The 18,547-nt window shown below is 45.5% G+C and overlaps 1 protein-coding gene across 1 annotated transcript in view; it reads left to right on the plus strand.

Moving 5' to 3' along the window:
* znf507 (zinc finger protein 507) overlaps window positions 1-11,813 on the plus strand; it is a 39,226-nt gene extending 27,413 nt beyond the window's left edge. Inside the window, exons 5-7 of the mRNA XM_015953866.3 lie at window positions 713-817; window positions 7,813-7,947; window positions 10,523-11,813. Coding sequence (XP_015809352.1) covers window positions 713-817; window positions 7,813-7,947; window positions 10,523-10,937 — 655 coding nt within the window. The 3' untranslated portion in view covers window positions 10,938-11,813. The remainder of the gene's footprint in view (window positions 1-712; window positions 818-7,812; window positions 7,948-10,522) is intronic.
* The last annotated feature ends 6,734 nt before the right edge of the window (window positions 11,814-18,547 follow it).

Consider the following 18,547-nt stretch of genomic DNA (forward strand, 5'->3'; position numbering starts at 1 on the left):
GTCATTTCACAGATTGGTTCACGTTTTATTATTGACTAACACTTTGTTTGATTAGCTTATTAAAAATAGAATTCTTCTGATTTATTAAAAGAAAGAGTTCTTTGTCTTCATTCTTCTCTTGAGCTGGAAAGGAAGAAACAGTTTAGAAGCAGATGCATGAGACCTTGAGCAATATCTCATGCAGATTAGGTTTCTTTGAGCAGAGCAAAACAGAGCAGGACCTTTCAGGTCAGACATGGATAATTCATCACGCAACAATACAGTCTCAACCCAAAAATAAACAAAAACAGAGAAACCAGTGACATGTGCTTGGTTTAATACATCTTACCTTGTTGAGTCAGAAGAAACTGAATAATCAGCTGTTTTCTGCAGAAACTGTGTTTTAGGACTGTAAAGTTCTAATTTTCCTTGTTTAATGATGTTCACTTGGCCTCTGGCTCCAGACCTTGGACAGTTTTTGCCTCTAAGCAATAACAAAAGATTCCCTCGTCCTTCAACCGGAACGTCCAGAGTGCTGTACAGTAGAGCTCCATGTGGTTTATTCTTCTTTTCCTAGAGTGGCAGTTTCCTCTTTGTTTTCTGCTCTAAATCCCTCTCATCTCCCTTCAGGCTACAAGTGTGAAGAAGACACGCTGACCTCAAAGAGCAGCTTGTTAAAGCAGTCGTCATGTTTTTGTTCCTGATTTATTTTCCTCCTCTGCCCGTCTGCCAGGTGCTGTAGCTGTGACTTTGCCACCACCAACATGAACAGCTTAAAGAGCCACATGAGGAGGCATCCCCAGGAGCACCAGGCTGTGCAGCTGCTGGAGCAGTACAGGTGAGAGGCTGCTGACACGCACAGCTGGTGGGAGTCAAAGGAGATGGGTCACAACTCATGAGTCAAAAACCTTCTGACTGTGAGATATGGACTGGTGGGTGATGGAAGCTGGTTTAATTCTGATTCTGCTCTCTAAAGAAGACACAGATCTCTAAACTCGTTTTTGTTGCCTTGTTATTTGAAACGCTGTTTCCATCCTGTCTAAAAACACTGAGGTGTGACTAAATCACCTCTTCCCAAAAGTAAAACCCACCTGTAGAAGCTCTCCTGCGTTCCCTGGATCAGATATACGGTGAACAGTTGTTGGATTGTGTAGCACCAGATGAACAGCTGTGGCTTCTTGCTTCATCAGCTCAGCAGGAAACATGGCTAGAGTTGATTCCAACACTTCCATTTGGGTTCAGGAGCAACAGTCAGAGCTCTAAACTCAGGCCACTCGTGGGCTGCAGGAACAAATCAGATAAGAGACTTGGCTTTTCAATTATTTGATCCATTCCCCACCTCTGGAATTCTCTTCCCCCGATCTACGCACCGCTCACTCTCTCACACTTTTAAATCAAAACTCAAAACCCATCTCTTCACACAGGCCTTTACTGCATCGTTTTTAATACATTGTTTTAAATTTTTGCATCCTAGTGTTTTTACCTATTCCTGTACTGTTTATCTTGTTGTATTATTTTTCGCCATTGTTGCAAAATGTCCTTGGGTGTCCTGAAAAGTTCTGTTGAATAAAATGTATTATTATTATTATTAAAAGTTGGCTAATAAGTCCAGTGTTGGGTCTGTTCATCGAAGCCAGCCTAAGGGGGTGCACCATGGAGAAGAAAAGTCACTTCAGGTGTTCTTCTGGATGTTTCTTTTTGGGATCTTCCAATCACTTTGCTCCAAAGACAGTTATTTGATTTTGAGTAACTCTTGAAACTAGGGATGCACCGATACCGGTATCGGGTATTGGCCTTGATACCACATTTTCTAAAGTAACTCGTTAAAAGTCCCTCGATGCCAGGGACCGATACCACGGTCTGAGAAATGTCTATGTTTCAACAGCGTGTAAGGGGTTAATCACAGGTGCCGAGTGCACGCCCCCAGGGTCCCAGCTGCAGCTCAGAGCAGGGAGAAGGTGAGGTGAGACGGGATGAAACATGTCAGCAGTGTGGAACTATTTCAAAGTGGATGAAGACAGCAAAACAAAGGCGGACTGCAAATTGTGCTCGGCGAAATTGTCTGGAGGTGGTGCAAAAGGTAGCGCATTTAACACAAAGCACCTAAAATCCAAACACGACAACGAGTACAAAGAGTTTACGGATGCTTCTAAACCAACACAACCCACGCTGCAGCAAACTCTTGCAAGACGAGAGAAAATGTCCAAAGACAATCCACGTGCTGTGAAAATAACACAAGCTATTATGGAGTACATTGCACTGAGTGACCAGCCACTCTCGGAGGTAAAAAATGTGGGATTCCTGCGTCTCCTCCATGTTCTGGAGCCAAGATATGATGCCCCAAGCCGCCGCTACATGACTGACGCAGAGCTGCCCAAATTACACGACTCCGTGAAAAAACATATCCACAGCCGACTGCAAGCCTAATCTCACATCCTCTTCAGCTCAGAAAGCGCATATGATTACGCACAAGCGTGACGCGTCAACCCGGTCTCACAGTAAGACCGGGTTGGGCCTGTTCAGGTTTACCCAGACAATATTTACATTTAGAATTGACTTACAGATATAAAATTAATTCAGTAAAATATAAAGCTTTTTTTTTTCAATATCCATTCATTATTTTACAAGCACAGAGAGCCGCATCAGATTCAGATCAGCGGGAAGATTCCTCCGACTGAATTCAGTCGGAGGAATCTTCCTGCATGCGCTCTGGTTCTGCGTCGCGCTCCAAGCCCCTCTCCACATCTTCAGCTCGCTGTGGACCTTATGCACGCGCTGACAGTGAGCTGCGCTGAGCAGTGTCCAGCTCAGATGTTCAGATGGGAATCTTTTCTTGGGTGATTTAGCTACATCTGCGATGTGCGTAACAAATAAAATGTCAGTTCGTCTGCATGCGTCGGGGTAATTCTTTCTATTCTTTCTCCGTCAAAAAAAACGGTCAAATACGGGAACTATCCGGTCAACACAAGCCCTGCTTTTAACTGTTCTGTTTTCTTGTGAAAATTGTTGCAAAGAGATATAATTTAACTTGATTAACAACAGAGCCAGGCGCACTGCGCCGTTATCTCCGTCACTGTAAATGAGGGAAAAACAAACTGATCGGATCCTTTTCTGACCTTCCCCACCTACAAAGTTTAATTACAACAATCAAACGTGACAGAGCCTGGATTTGTATTCTGAACAGTCTAAACATGTTTTAAAAAGAAACGTATGACAAAAGTGGCACCTGCTCAGTAAAACCACCAACAGGGTGAAAAATATCTAAATATTGTCGGCAGAGACGGGTAACAACTTCTGGATCCACTTTATATAAATCATTTTATTGATTATCGTCTTATGAAAGATAACTTTGACGTACACGAGCGACCGGTGCTGGCTGCTGTCACCTGTTGTGAGCAGCGCTCTGCTGTCTGAGGGTAGGCCCCGCCCACAACGCCGCGGCTGCTGCAGTATTTTCTTTACTGTGGGAAACGGGTAATAATGGCTCTTTGATGGGAACAGGTTGCCGACCCCTGGTTTAAGTGTTTAAATTTTTTTTTATGAATTCGATTAAAAATAAAGGCGCCCGGCCCGTGTCCGAGGTAATTACACAGTCGTTGGCCCGAAGCCCGGCCCGAGGGCCGTCGGGTCGGCCCAGCCTGAGGGCCTAGGGCTTCAGTGCAGGGCTCTACGCTTTTCTAAGAGAGACCTGAATGAGAAATATTAACACAGAGAAACTCCTCCAAATGTCTGACTTGCCTTGCTTTGGTTTTTGTGTCATCAAGACCTTGTTTCAGCTTCTTTTCAACATCAGTTGCCGACTCCTTAATACTCATCCCGATCCCGCACTGTTTCTTTTAAGCCGGGCGTACACTGTGCGACTTTTTCACTCGTAGCACTCGGCTTCAGCTCAAACTGTACGACTTCCTCGCAGAGCAGATCTCACGAGTCATGTGCTCACACTGCACGACCCAGTTCTTGGATGCGACCTGACTGCTCACACTGTAGGTCTGGTAGCAACACGTCGGCCCTAAAAATATGCTAAAAATAGCAGTTTGTACTCAACACGTCAGACTTTTTTGTCTTGTTTTGCCTGTTGTCCTTCGGGAGTGCTGCAGGAGGACACACAGGGATTTATGGGGGTTGGATGAGGAAAACGAAATAAAGAAAGTAAATCTGTGTTTTGTGATCAGTTTAATTTCACATGAACACGACAAACACGCTCTCTTGACAATCTTTGTGAGTAAAGAAACGTGTAGAAATTAAAACGAACAGCGTGTGTTATTAGGGAAATAGCGGGGAGCGGTGTTGATGCAGGATTGCGCATGCGCCGTGAGCGGTTCTGATACATTTTGGGTCGCAGCTGCTCGCAGCGCCGCTTCAACAGTGCTATACCCTCACGAGGGACGAGCGAAATATTAAACACGCCAGAAGTCTGTGCAAGCTCACGATTGCTGATTGGTAGCTGGTCACGTGGTGTTAATCGCCTCTCGTAACCCCCTGTACACTACACGACCGCTCGGCGCAAAACTCGCCCCGATGTCGTGGATTCTCGCACGAGTGGAAAATCGGCTCAAAAAAGTGAAAAAGTCGCACAGTGTACGCCCGGCTTTAGCCGACCATTCCCGCCCGCAGCAATGTTCACACCACCAGTCCCCGCAAGATTTGTGTTGGGTCCCAATCCCGATGCAGCCCTCTAAGCTAGGGCACATGCGGAGGACACGTGCGCGCAAAATATACTTGTTTTCAATTACATTTATTGTGCCCACTTACATTTTCTTCGGCCCACCCACAAATGAGTTTCTGGCTACGCTAATGGTGACATATGACAGACTTCTCTGAGCTCCGCAGCCATTACACTTTTCACCTTGCGCACCCCCTAACGGCAGCTCGCGCACCACACTTAGGGAATCCCTGATCTGAATCAACTAATTAACTCTAAACACCTGAAAAGATTGCTGAGGCTTTGAAAAACTCCCAGCCTGGTTCATTACTCAAAACCGAAATCATGGGAAAGACTGCCGACCTGACTGCTGTCCAGAAGGCCATCATTGACATCCTCAAGCAAGAGGGTAAGACACAGAAAGAAATTTCTGAACAAATTGGCTGTTCCCAGAGTGCTGTGGGAAGGAAAAAGTGTGGCAGAAAGCGCTGCACAACGAGAAGAGGTGACCGGACCCTGAGGAAGATTGTGGAGAAGGACCGATTCCAGACCTTGGGGGACCTGCGGAAGCAGTGGACCGAGTCTGGAGTAGAAACATCCAGAGCCACCGTGCACAGGAGTGTGCAGGAAATGGGCTACAGGTGTTGCATTCCCCAGGTCTAGCCACTTGTGAACCAGAAACAGCGGCAGAAGCACCTGACCTGGGCTACAGAGAAGCAGCACTGGACTGTTGCTCAGTGGTCCAAAGTACTTCTTTCAGATGAAATCAAATTTTGCACGTCATTCGGTAATCAAGGTGCCAGAGTCTGGAGGGAGACTGGGCAGAGGGAAATGCCAAAATGCCCGAAGTCCAGTGTCAAGTACCCACAGTCAGTGATGGTCTGGGGTGCCATGTCAGCTGCTGGTGTTGGTCCACTGTGTTTTATCAAGGGCAGGGTCAATTAGGGCTGGGCGATATGACGATTTCAGACCGTTTTACGATCTACACATCTGACGGTCTGTCATTTTTGAGAGACCTTTTTATCACGATTCACAGCTCTGCTGTTGAATTTCTTCCTCTGAATGAAAATGGAACTTACCTCAGGCGAATGACACGCCTTTGTTTGATCCTTAACCAATCAGAGTGAGTCATAGTAATATATTAGAGCCCCACTTGTTTTCACCTGTGTGTGAACAAACACAGCTTCGGCCGCGGCTTAGAGTGACAACAAGGTTTTCGTTCCGAAGAGAAACGCCTCGTCCGTTATATGGAACTGGTTTGGTTTTTCACCAGATGACAAAGAGCAGCGAAACGTCATTTACAAGGAGAGCGTCAAGGCAAGTGATGGCAACACCACAAACTTGTTTAATCACTTGAAAAGAAGGCATCCCAAACAATACAATGAGAGCCAGCTGGTAGCTAAAGCTAAAAAGCCTGCGGCTGCAGCGGCTAGTGCTTCTTCCAGGCAGCAAACGCTAACAGAAACACTCACAAAACTCACTCCCTACGACAGAGACAGCAGACGATGGAACAGCGTGACAGATGCAGTGACGTACCACTTGGTTAAAGATTTGTGTCCCGTGCGAACAGTAGGAGCGGGATTTAAGAACGTGATAAAAACATTGGATCCGCGCTACGAGTTTTCCAGCCGCAAGTATTTTTCGAGCACCGCCATTCCACGCCTGTACGCTGAATGCAAAGTCAGAGTTGCAGAAAATATTCAGAATGCGCAGTTTTTTGCTACCACAAGCGATCTCTGGTCCAGCCGCACATCAGAGCCGTATTTGAGCTTAACTATCCACTACATGAGCAACTGGGAGCTACATAGCATTTTGAACAAGTTAATGTTTGCACAATACGTTTGCAATTGACATGTTTGCACTTTAAATATGTTTACGATTTTAATTTATGTTAAGTTACTTGAAAAACGAGAAAAACTGATTTTTGTAATTGTTTCTCTCGGGGCTTTTATCATCTCTGGTGTGAGTTTAAAATATAAGTGTGTTAGCACTGTGCTGATTATCCCTAATATGAATAAATGTTTGTTTATTCAATGTTTCTCTTCTTTAATACGCAATTGAAGTTATGCTATTCATGGATAAAAAATCGTGATAAAATAGAAATCGTGATAAAATATTGGAAAAATCGTGATATTCTATTTTTGCCATATCGCCCAGCCCTAGGGTCAATGCAGCTAGCTATCAGGAGATTTTGGAGCACTTAATGTTTCCATCTGCTGAAAAGCTTTATGGAGATGAAGATTTCATTTTTCAGCACGACCTGGCACCTGCTCACAGTGCCAAAACCACTGGTAAATGGTTTAGTGACCATGGTATTACTGTGCTCAACTGGCCTGCCAACTCTCCTGACCTGAACCCCGTAGAGAACCTGTGGGATGTTGTGAAGAGAAAGTTGAGAGACGCAAGACCCAACACTCTGGATGAGCTTAAGGCCGCTATCGAAGCATCCTGGGCCTCCAGAACACCTCAGCAGTGCCACAGGCTGATTGCCTCCATGCCACGCCCCATTGAAGCAGTTATTTTTGCAAAAGGATTCCCGACCAAGTATTGAGTGCATAACTGAACATAATTATGTGAAGGTTGACTTTTTTGTATTAAAAACACTTTTCTTTTATTGGTCGGATGAAATATGCTAATTTTTTTAGATAGGAGTTTTGGGTTTTCATGAGCTGTACGCCAGAATCATCAATATTAGAAACAATAAAAGGCTTGAACTACTTCAGTTGTGTGTAATTAATCTAATATATATGAAAGTCTAATGTTTATCAGTTCATTACAGAAAATAATGAACTTTATCACAGTATGCAAATTTTTTGAGAAGGACCTGTATTCAGGTCATCTTTCATTTTAAAACCTTTTTACTGATTTGACCCATTTAAGTGACAACAAGTCTGGTGTCCTGCAGAAGCAACACCTTCAGTCATTTTCATTCCTTTAAAATAAGCTGACAGAAGTTCATTAATTACCCATAGGTCTTTGCTCCCTGACAAATGAGGGATTTACAGTAAATGTTGGCTCTGAATCCCATCAGTGCCTTTGTCTCCTCAGCTCTGGGTCTACATGTGACATGTGATTCCTCGCTGTGGAACGCCGGAGCCGGATTAGGAAACTTCAGGACACATATTAAGTCAACTTGATCCGCTTTCCTTCTGACGCTCATCCCGCCTCATATTCCCTCTCTTCCCCGCCAGGTGCTCCCTGTGTGGCTACGTGTGCAGCCACCCCCCATCGCTGAAATCCCACATGTGGAAGCACGCCGGAGACCAGAACTACAACTACGAGCAGGTTAACAAGGCTATCAACGAGGCCATCTCCCAGAGCAGCCGGTAAGAACATGGCCGTTGAGGACCGGGAGGTTTGAGACGGCACCGACTCGTATCTGCTGTGGGGTGCAGGTCCTGGAAGAGTCATAAAGAAACCTAAAGCTATGTTGCTGTGTCTGTTCATATAAACTAGTGTTTGTTCACTAAACTAAGTGGCTTTCAACCAGCCAAGTTGTGCTTTTCTGATCACGTGACACCAGTTTGCTGGTTGGTGTGTTAGTGGAGAGTAAACAGGCTATGACAGCACTTTTGTTGTTCTTTCATCTCCTCGATCGGGTGAAACCCTCGCCAGTCCCACAGATGGAATGTTCCAGTCTTTCTGCTGGTTTGGAATTAATTTTTCCGGTGAGTTGATGCAATTGCAACACTCTGTAGGCCTCTCTGGTGTCACGTGATGAGAGAAGCATTATTTGATTGGCTAAAAGCCAATTGACGCGATCGAGTGACGATTAGATTTGCTTGGGTCACCAGGTCACCTCATTTCCTCTTGAGTTTGTACAGGTGAAGTGTTTGCTGATGTGTTTGAGTTAAAAAATTCAAATACATAATTTCACAGAATAAAATGTAATATCTATGAAACGCACCCTGGTGAGAATAACACTTAAAGCAAATTTGACCTTTTTGTCAGTTGGTCTAAAATTCAATTCAAGTTTATTTATAAAGCGCCAAATCATGACAAGAGTCGTCTCAAGGCACTTCACATAATAAACATTCCAATTCATAGTTCATTAAGCCAATCAGAAATAATGTTTCCTATATAAGGAACCCAGCAAATTGCATCAAGTCACTGACTAGTGTCAGTGACTATACAGCAATCCTCATACTAAGCAAGCATGCAGCGACAGTGGAGAGGAAAACTCCCTTTTAACAGGAAGAAACCTCCAGAGAATCCTGGCTCAGTATAAGCAGCCATCCTCCACGACTCACTGGGGATCGAGAAGACAGAGCAGGCACACACACACAAACACACACACACAGAGAGACACACACACACACGCGCACACACACACACACACACAAGTAATGTGTCTATAGTTATATTGTGATGTCTTAGTAAATATTCTATTTGGTGAAAGATAAACTTTGTTGTATTTATCCTAGTGGATCTATAATTAAACGGATAAACTAGCATTAGCACATCAAAAGTAAATGAAAACAAAAAGTTATTATCATGAGAGGGAGAATGTATTAGTGGTTAGCAGCAGTGTGCTAGTCGATGGCCCCCTCCATGAGGCCACCACAGCTCAGCAGAACATCATTGTAGCTTCTTCTGGGGAGAAAAACACTTACAGAGAAAATAAAGTTAACAGCTGAAATTGCAGAAAATAGTACAGTTAAAGAGCAGATTGTAGAAGAAAGTAGTAGAGTGTGAAAAGTGGTCAGTGTATCCTCCAGCAGTCTAAGCCTATAGCAGCATAACTACAGAGATAACTCTGGATAATCTATCCTATTTAGATGGAGGCATGTTGGAGTCAGGGCAAGGGAGAGCCGTCTTTACCGACTGTACACTCCACCTCCCTCTACTCCCCCACTTGTCCAGATTTAGGCTAACATCAGATTTGAACTATAGGCCCTATCAAATAAAAATGTTTTAAGCCTATTCTTAAAAGTAGACAAAGTGTCTGCCTCACGGACTAAAGCTGGGAGCTGGTTCCACAGGAGAGGAGCCTGATAACTAAAAGATCTGCCTCTCATCCTAATTTTAGATATTCTGGGAACCACCAGTAGACCTGCAGTCTGAGAACGAAGTGCTCAGTTAGGAACATATGGAACAATCAGATCACTGATGTATGATGGAGCTTGATTATTAAGAGCTTTATATGTGAGAAGAAGGATCTTAAAATCTATTCTGAATTTAACAGGTAGCCAATGTAGGGAAGCCAAGACAGGAGAAATATGAACTCTCTTTTTAATTCTCATCAGAACTCTAGCTGCAGCATTTTGGACAAGCTGAAGACTTTTAACTACATTCTGTGGACTTCCTGAGAGTAATGAATTACAGTAATCCAGACTTGATGTAATAAATGCATGAACTAGTTTTTCAGCATCACTCCTGGAAAGTATGCTTCTAATCTTAGCAACATTCCGAAGGTGGAAAAAGGAAATCCTACAAACTTGTGAAACCTGGGATTTGAATGACATGTCCTGGTCAAAGATAACGCCAAGGTTCCTTACTTTGTTCTCGGAGATTAATGTAATGCCATTCAGGTCAGGCGATTGGCTAAGCAATTTCCCTTTTCTGGATTTCTGGTCCAAAGATGAGAACTTCCGTCTTGTCTTGATTTAAAAGCAAGAAGTTAAGAGTCATCCAATTTTTTATGTCCTCAAGACAAGCCTGTAATCTACCCAACCGATTAGGTTCATCTGGAGGACAGTCGGTGGGTCTCTTTCCCGTTAAGTGGTGTTTATTCTATGTATTTAAAAAGCTATCTAAATGGCAGTGTTGTGGATAAATACGGGATCCAGCAGCAGGACCTTCAGCCTGGTTCTGTTGCTGTTTAGATCAACGTTAGAACATGTTTCATGTGGTGTCGTTTGTACTTAATGAGCCACTAAACTCTACTGCCTGTCCTCCCAGAGCTCCTCTGAAGCTTTCTGCGGTTCTGGAGTCGGTAGTGGAGTGTCCGGTGTCGGCCCAGCGCTCCAAAGACAAAGCAGCAAAAACCCAGGCGGAGCCCCTCCCAACGCCCACATCAGCAGTAAAGGCTGGTGGGTGTGTCGACAGCACCCCGAACCCCCCCACAGACTCTCCACAGGGGCCGGCTGAATCCCAAAGGGACCCCACACAACCCCAGAACCAGCAGCGCTCCGGCCAGGCCCCAGGCCCGGGTCCCGGTATGGAATACTGTGTTCTGCTGTTCTGCTGCTGCATCTGTGGCTTCGAGTCCACCAGTAAGGAGCGACTGATGGAGCACATGAAGGAGCACGAAGGAGACATCATCAGCATCATCCTCAACAAGGAGCCACAGCCCAGCCTGCAGACAGCAGAGTGACCCGGTCCAGCCCGCTTTTGGGTTAAAACTGTGTCCTAGAACCAGAGGTACCGGGAGGTGGGCCGGCCGCCTTTCCTGGTAGAGTGCTCTGACGTTCATCCGTTAATGTTCACATCATTTCACTTTAGGAGGTTTTGACCCTGGTTAGAGCAGAACCACACATCGGCCTCCTAAAGCTGTTTCTGGTCCCACCTGTAAACATCTGGATCATCAGGCAGCTTTCTCGTCGCTACGGATCACTTGGTGTTTCTGATCTGACTGAGTCGGGTAGAGGAAGGTTCTAGCTCACCTTTATCAGTGCCTAAAGCTCTGCCTCCCGCTCCTGCAGCAGCTCATATTTATGTTTTTTAGCTTTTGAGTCACCAGCGTTAGCTTTAGCTTCTCAGCTCTAGCAGTAACTTTAGATTTGAGCTGTTTTAGGGAATGTTTCAGAGGGACGGGTGGAGAACCGCCTTTGAAGACAAAAAGGGAAGTTATCTTTGCTAGATCTGTTATTTTGATCTGACTGTGCCAAGTATGGGAAAGTAGGAATACTTTATTGAAAGAAACACGACTACCGATGATTGTGGTGCTAAGTGGAAGGTTGAATTCGTTTTTGTATCCTGTTTTTGCCGTAGATCATTGTTAAGCTGTTTTCACAAGTGTTTTTGTGTCGAGCCCAACATGAAACAATTGCTGCCCCTGTGGGACACTAAAGGACAGGAGTGTGAGTCAGATGTTTATTAGAAAGATGAATGCAGGCTAAACACCGACAAGACTCGGCAGCAAATCCAGCGTATTTCAGAAAAGTGAATCAAAATGTCATGTTTTATATACACTTAAAAGTGTTTTTATTCATTCATCAATATGAATAAAAACACTCCCAAGTCATAGAAATTACATGTCTTGATTTTCATTTATTTAAAGACTTACCTGTGGTGCATGCCCTGAAGTTATTCCATAGTTTTACTCTTTCTACTGAACAACTCTTGACTCCTAATTTTTGTTCTATCTTTGTTTCTAGGTTACCATTTACCATACTCATACATGTGCTGATTTTGTTTTCAAATTTGAATTAATAATCTTGTTTGAGCACACAACATAACAGCATAAACAGGAAAAGAAAACAGTCAAAAGTCAAATAATTAGAAACATCAGCAAAGCAAAATATAATATGTCAGAATACTAAGCTGCCATGTAGGCCATTAAGTGTATTTGCATACGTGTGTGTTTACTGAGCCTCCTGCCGGCAGGACACACCCGAAACACCTCCCCAGGGAGGCATCCAGGAGGCATCCTGACCAGATGCCCAAACCACCTCAACTGACTACTTTCAATCCGGAGGAGCAGCGGTTCTACTCCAAGTCCCTCCCGAATGTCCGAGCTCCATGTCTCGTCGGAAGTAAAAGGATTAAAAAAACAATAACAATAAATTTTAAGTATCAGGAGTGACATTAAAGCAGAACCTTTGATGCTCCACCTGAGAGTAAAATCTGTAAGGCTTGTCACCAGCATTCAGACATAAATTCTGTTTGCTTCACAGCCAGACAGACACGGTAAAGAAAAAAAAAAGGGGGGGGGGGGGGGGTGCCTGGACACAAGAAGTTGAGGCCACGTGTGAGGGAACACATGCGCAGATCCACAACCAACCAGATGTGTGTGTCCTCAAGGAATGCGACAACGGGTGGCGAATGCAACTTGGCGTGAGTGTCGTCCACCCAATTACCCACAGTGACCACATCTTTAAGTCTATAGATGTCCCCTGGAGACACGATAGGTAAGTTAATGATGAATGCTAGCTCTCTAGCATCTGGATCGACCTGTAACAAAATAGCACTGCCCAATGAGAAAGCCAAGCGAGTCTGAAGGGCAATCAGGTCCTTCGTTGTTACTCGAGCAATCGCAGGCCGGACCATGGCCAGGGACACGAGGTATGGAGGGATTCTCCCCATGAAGAGGGTGTCAACCGAGGAGCTCACATCCCGACCGTAGTCGGACTGGCAAGTGGTCAGCAACTGTGTATGCGCATAATCAACATTCACGAAAGAACGCAATTCGTTCACAGCGGAAGTTGTTCTACGCAAAATGTTGCCATGAGTGTTGAGTACCACCATAGTCTGGCGTTCGGACGTGCCCAGTTGTCTCAAAGTACACCGTTGTTGCAGTACCAGCTTGCGCAGGGCCGGGTATTCTCTGTGAAGCTCATCAACATGGTGACAAACTGTGCTGATCTTGATCGAGTTGACTGAAGAGAATCCGAAATTCAAGAGAGCCAATTGTATTAGCTACTGAGAAAACTCCATCCAGGAAACGCTTCTCTCTAACATTGGTACCCGAAAAATCATTGTTTGAAACTGTGAATTTAAGCGCCTGGAGTAGTATGTGAGAGACGTCAGCTTCTGAGTGCTGCATCAGGGTACCAGTCCAGTGGGCTCCAGTTTCCAAGAGGTTGCCAAAGGCAGTCATCATTTTGTCAGTACACACCATTGCGGGGTCAAATTTAACAAAAATACTTTGTGTGAACAGGCGGTAGTTAGTCATTAATAGACCCGGGTGCTCTCGGAGCGTGATACCCGAAGAGGGCCCAGGTTCATACAGATGCGTTAGAGGAGTCTGTGAAGGAAGCTTAGCCGCGGTTGACATTAGACAGACACACGCAACTAGCAAAAGATACTTCGTCAGTCCTGAAAACTGAAACCAAGAACATGTTAGAATGTAGAATGGCGCAGGCACGGCCTTGGCGAGGGTTTGGCGCAGGTGTGCCCTCGGGAGGGCCCTCGGTTGACGCACAGGTGCAGTCAGAGAGACCGGGATCAGCCAGTAGTGGTGTGGGATCAGTGACGTCATTAGCCCCCCTTTCGGTAGCTGGGGTCCCCACCCCCCACCCCCTTGGCAGGTGGTTTTCCCACTGCAGGGTGCAGAGTCTCAGGTGGAGCGCCACTGCGACCGTCAACTCCCCCTAGGGTAGGTGGTTTTCCCACCACAGGGTGAAGTGATTCTGCTGCAGAGACGATGCAGGCACTGTGGATGTCACTGACCTCAGAGGTACTGGATCGACTGGTCACTCTGAGAGGGACCTTTGTCAAGCAACAGTATCTCTCTTGCAGATTAAAGGCTCCAATTAAGACTTATGTCTCCATATGTCCGGATACTGAAGAGGTCAAACTGTAGATGAAAAGCTGACCATTTCTGGACGCTACAGATGGTACATCCGCATCGGAATATATTGGTATCAATGGCCTTGAGTTCACAATTGCAGTCACCTCCGCCATCAGTGTGATGAGTACTTTGTGTGTTAGAAGTGACCTCTCGCTCTTCAGAAGTAGAGCATCTAAAATGCGTCTTGCAATACCGACCATCCTCTCCCACACTCCACCCACATGGGAAGAGTAGGGAGGGTTGAAGATCCAGGTACATCGGTTGTCTTTCAGGTAGGTCTTCAAGTCAGGATCATCCAAGTTCAGCTTAAGCTCTTTACAGGCACGAGTAAAACGAGTTCCTTGATAAGATCTGAGTGTTTTTACAGGTCCCCTAATGGGCCATTCCCATCTGTACTGGGTCGGCCCGGGCCAGGTAGCCCCAGTCGGCCCCAGCCTGGCCCGGTTTATTCCACACATCCTTGTCTTAAGCCCATGTGAGCTGATTCTACCCACCAATCAGAGGCTTGCTCTAATGGAAGGTGTGAATTTGCTGTCAGCAGTGGGTGTGTTGGCCCTGGTCGGCCTGAAGCAGACCCCCTCGAGAAGAGGGCTGAAGAGCCTTGGTTGGCCCGGAAAAATACCAGGCCACCTAGATATGTAAACAACCCACGTTACCCAGACCGGGCCGACCCGGTACAAATGGGAATGGCCCATAATAGCCGTGAAACGTCTAAGAGCATTAATGAAGCTTACTGAGATCATGGACTCTGTTATCTAAATGTGCACTGCTCTGGTGCAGCATTTGATCTCAGCATGTCCTCCTCTAGTTCTTCTTGAGCAAACAGTCCATGAGCCAAAAACGTCCGGCCCAACATGTGTGAAAACTAGGTCAAAGGAGAGTCTCTCAGGTGGTAAGTCACACATCTTTTGTTCTTCTGATTTCCCTTTAGTTTCCTGCCCACAATGCACCTTAGCAGCAAACTTGAAACAAGTCTCTTCCCTCCAATAAGCCACAGTCCAGCAGTTCTAACAGCACCCTCAGTGAAATGTCTTCCCTGATGAGCAACTTGTTCATCAAAGTGTCACCAACAAAGTGGCAACATGGGTTTTGGGAATAATCTGGATGTTTTTCATCAAATGTCAAGTCTGCAGAGGATGAGTGACCACCGACTCTCAATAATCCATCCTTGTCCAAGAATGGGGCCAACTTGACCAATGGGCTCTGTTTTGGGACATATCTTTATTAAGGCATCAGAGTTCTTCAGAAAAGAAATCCTGCTGTGCAGACTTGATTATGATGTAGCTTGCCTGATGTTCTCTGCTTCAGAGTTCGGATTTGCTGGGGTTTTTGTGACACTTTTGACCTTTCTGATTAAGTTAGAAATAGCTCAAGTCAATGACTTCCAAGTTAAAAAAATTTCAAACCTATAGGATCCAAGTGGGTTTTGTGCCACCTTAGTCACATGTGTTCTCACTTCTGAATGAACTTCTGGATCAAAATCTGGATTTACCAGCTCAAAGTTTTGAGCCTGAAAAGTAGACTCTAGCTGAGACCTGGATAGGAACGATGGACCAAAAAACTAGTTAGTTTTCCCAAGATCAGCAGCAGGCACTGGACGAGTTCTATTGTGGCAAGGTGGAGAAACGAGGGCCCGGGCGGGATTTGATCCCCAGACTCCCGGGTGAGAGTCATACACTCTAACCAGTCAGCCAAAGGGACATCCCCTTGGCCAAGGAGCCAGGGCGCATGATCAATCGGGACACTAACAGGACACTCACACTGTCACATCTTCCCCCCTCTTTCCACAAGCACGTCCTCGTGCTCCCGCGCAGTGTGCCACAAACTTCACATCCATGGACCTACTTGACAGTACTACATGGATCCTGCCAACAACGCCAAATGTGGCAAGGTGGATAAACAAGGGCCCGGGCGGGATTCGATTCCCAGACTCCCGGGTGAGAGTCATACGCTCTAACCAGTCAGCCAAAGGGACATCCCCTTGGCCAAGTAGCCAGGGCACATGATCAATCGGGACACTGACAGGACACTCACACTGTCACAATATGATCAGCAGTGTTATCCTCCGTGTGTATGTAGCACCACTGGCGTGGGTGCGAAGACTTTCTGATTCGTGCAACTCGATGTTTTGTGGCTGTAACCTAACACGATCTTTCTGTCTGTGTAAAACTTAACTGAATGTACGTTCACCTCCAGCTCACCTTTGAGAAAGTTGGCTAACTCAACAATGAGCACAGCTGTGCATAACGCAAGACGTGGGATTGTGTGGGCTGGACATGGAGCTAGCTTGGATTTTCCCATTGCAAATCCTATGTAGCAGTCCCCTGAGACACTGATAGTTTCACATAAGCAACAGCAGCTATGGTTGTGCTTGACGCATCTGAAAAAATACAAAGCTCCCTCTGCTGAGTCTGTGTTGTCAGGGAGACGGGTACATAAGATCTTGGGACCTGGAGTTGTTCCAAATCTTCCAGAGACCTTTTCCAGAGCTTCTATTGTTCTTCTCTGGCAGCTGGGAGTGTGGCATCCCAGTCATACTGGTCGATACTCAATTCCCTTACTATGTTCCGTCCACCAATAGTGACGGGCAACAAACCCCAATGGAGCAAACTGTTCACTGTGGAGAGAATACCTCTCTTGGTCTCAGTCTTCTCATCTTTAGACACAGTGAAAATAAAGCTGTCCTTGTCAAGGCTCCAGCTCAGATCCAAGCTCCTCTGCATAGGCTGAGGTTCCAATCTGTACATGAGATCTTTGGCTCGATCTTCTGGAGAAAATACCTGTATGACCAGGTCGCTGTTTAAAGCCACTTTGTGTAGCTTGATGTTCGACTCAGCCAGCATTTCCTGAGATGTCTTCAGGACACCAATGGCTTCGGATTCAGTAGGGAATGACCCAAGTCCATCATCTACATAGAAGTTGTGCATGATGAACTTGGTTGCCTCTAGAGTTGAGTCCTCTGCTCCCAGAGCAGGCTTTCTTAAGCAGTAAAGGGCAACAGCTTGCGATGGACTATTTCCAAATACATGCATTGTCATCTGAAACTTTTTTATAGCACCCTCCAAGTCATTGTTTTCATACAACAAGAACCTTAAATGGTCTTGATGCTCTTCAGCTACATTGAAACAATAGAACATTTGCTGCACATCTTAGTTACTGCGATAGGTTCTTTGCGAAAGCGAATCAGCACTCCATTGAGGGTGTTATTGAGTTCTGGTCCAGTCATGAGCACATCTTTAAGAGAAATGCCCTCATGTTGAGTACTTGAATCACAAACAACCCTGATTTTATCTGGCTTTTGTGGATGATAAACGCTGAATAAGGGTAAATACCAGCACTCCCTCCATCCATCCATTTTCTGAACCCGCTTGTCCACGTAGGGTCGCGGGGGGACTGGTGCCTATCTCCAGCGGTCAATGGGCAATCAGGCGGGGTACATCCTGGACAGAGAGCCAGTCCATCGCAGAATACCAGCACTCTTGACCCTTTTGATCGGTAGAGCTGGTTCTGTTTGTTTTTTGTTGAACATGTAAAGAACAAAGTCAATGAACTGCTTTTTCATCACAGGGTTTTTCTCCAAAACACGTCAAAGCGATAAGAGGCGCTTCAAAGCCTGAGATCTGTTGTTTGAAAGGAGGTCCCATGGGGATCAAAAAGGTAAAGGGCCACTCAAATATTGGTACCATCTCGAAACATTTCACATTCCAGCGTTTTTAGGAAGATCTCATCCTTGACTGACAGGGCAGGTGTGTCTTCATGCTGGGTTCTTTGAAACACCTGATTGCCTGGGCATTCTGAGCCATCCCCCAAATGATGCAAGCAGCTTTGAAAAGCCAAGTTCAAATAATAAGGGTTGAACCTTTCTTTGACCTGAATAGTGTTCTTGCATGGAGAGGCACAAGAGTCTACAATGTTGTACTGCAGTTACTGGGATTTTCACACACAACCATTTCTAATGTTTACAAAGAAAGGCGTGAAAAGGGAAAAACATCCAGTATGCAGCATTCCTGTATGGTAGAGTCAGAATTTGGCATAAACAGAAAAAGAACATGGATCCATCATGCCTTGTTATCACTGTGCAGGCTGGTGGTGGTATAATGGTGTGGGGAATATTTTTTGGGACATTTTAGGCCCCTTAGTGCCAACTGGGCATGGTTTAAATGCCACGGGCTACCTGAGCATTGTTTCTGACCATGTCCATCCCTTCATGACCACCATGTATCCATCTTCTGATGGCTACTTCCAGCAGGATAATGCACCATGTCATGAAGCCCCAATCATGTCAAATTGGTTTCTTGAACATGACATTGAGTTCACTGTACTACAAGGGCCCCCACACTCACCAGACCTCGACCTGATAGAGCATCTTTGGGATGTGGTGGAACAGGAGCTTCATGCTCTGGATGTGCATCCCACAGATCTCCATCAACTGCAAGATGCTATCCTTTCAATATGGGCCAACATTTCTAAAG

This window comes from Nothobranchius furzeri, chromosome 9 (assembly GCF_043380555.1).
Source record: "Nothobranchius furzeri strain GRZ-AD chromosome 9, NfurGRZ-RIMD1, whole genome shotgun sequence".
Classification (NCBI taxonomy): Eukaryota; Metazoa; Chordata; class Actinopteri; order Cyprinodontiformes; family Nothobranchiidae; genus Nothobranchius; species Nothobranchius furzeri.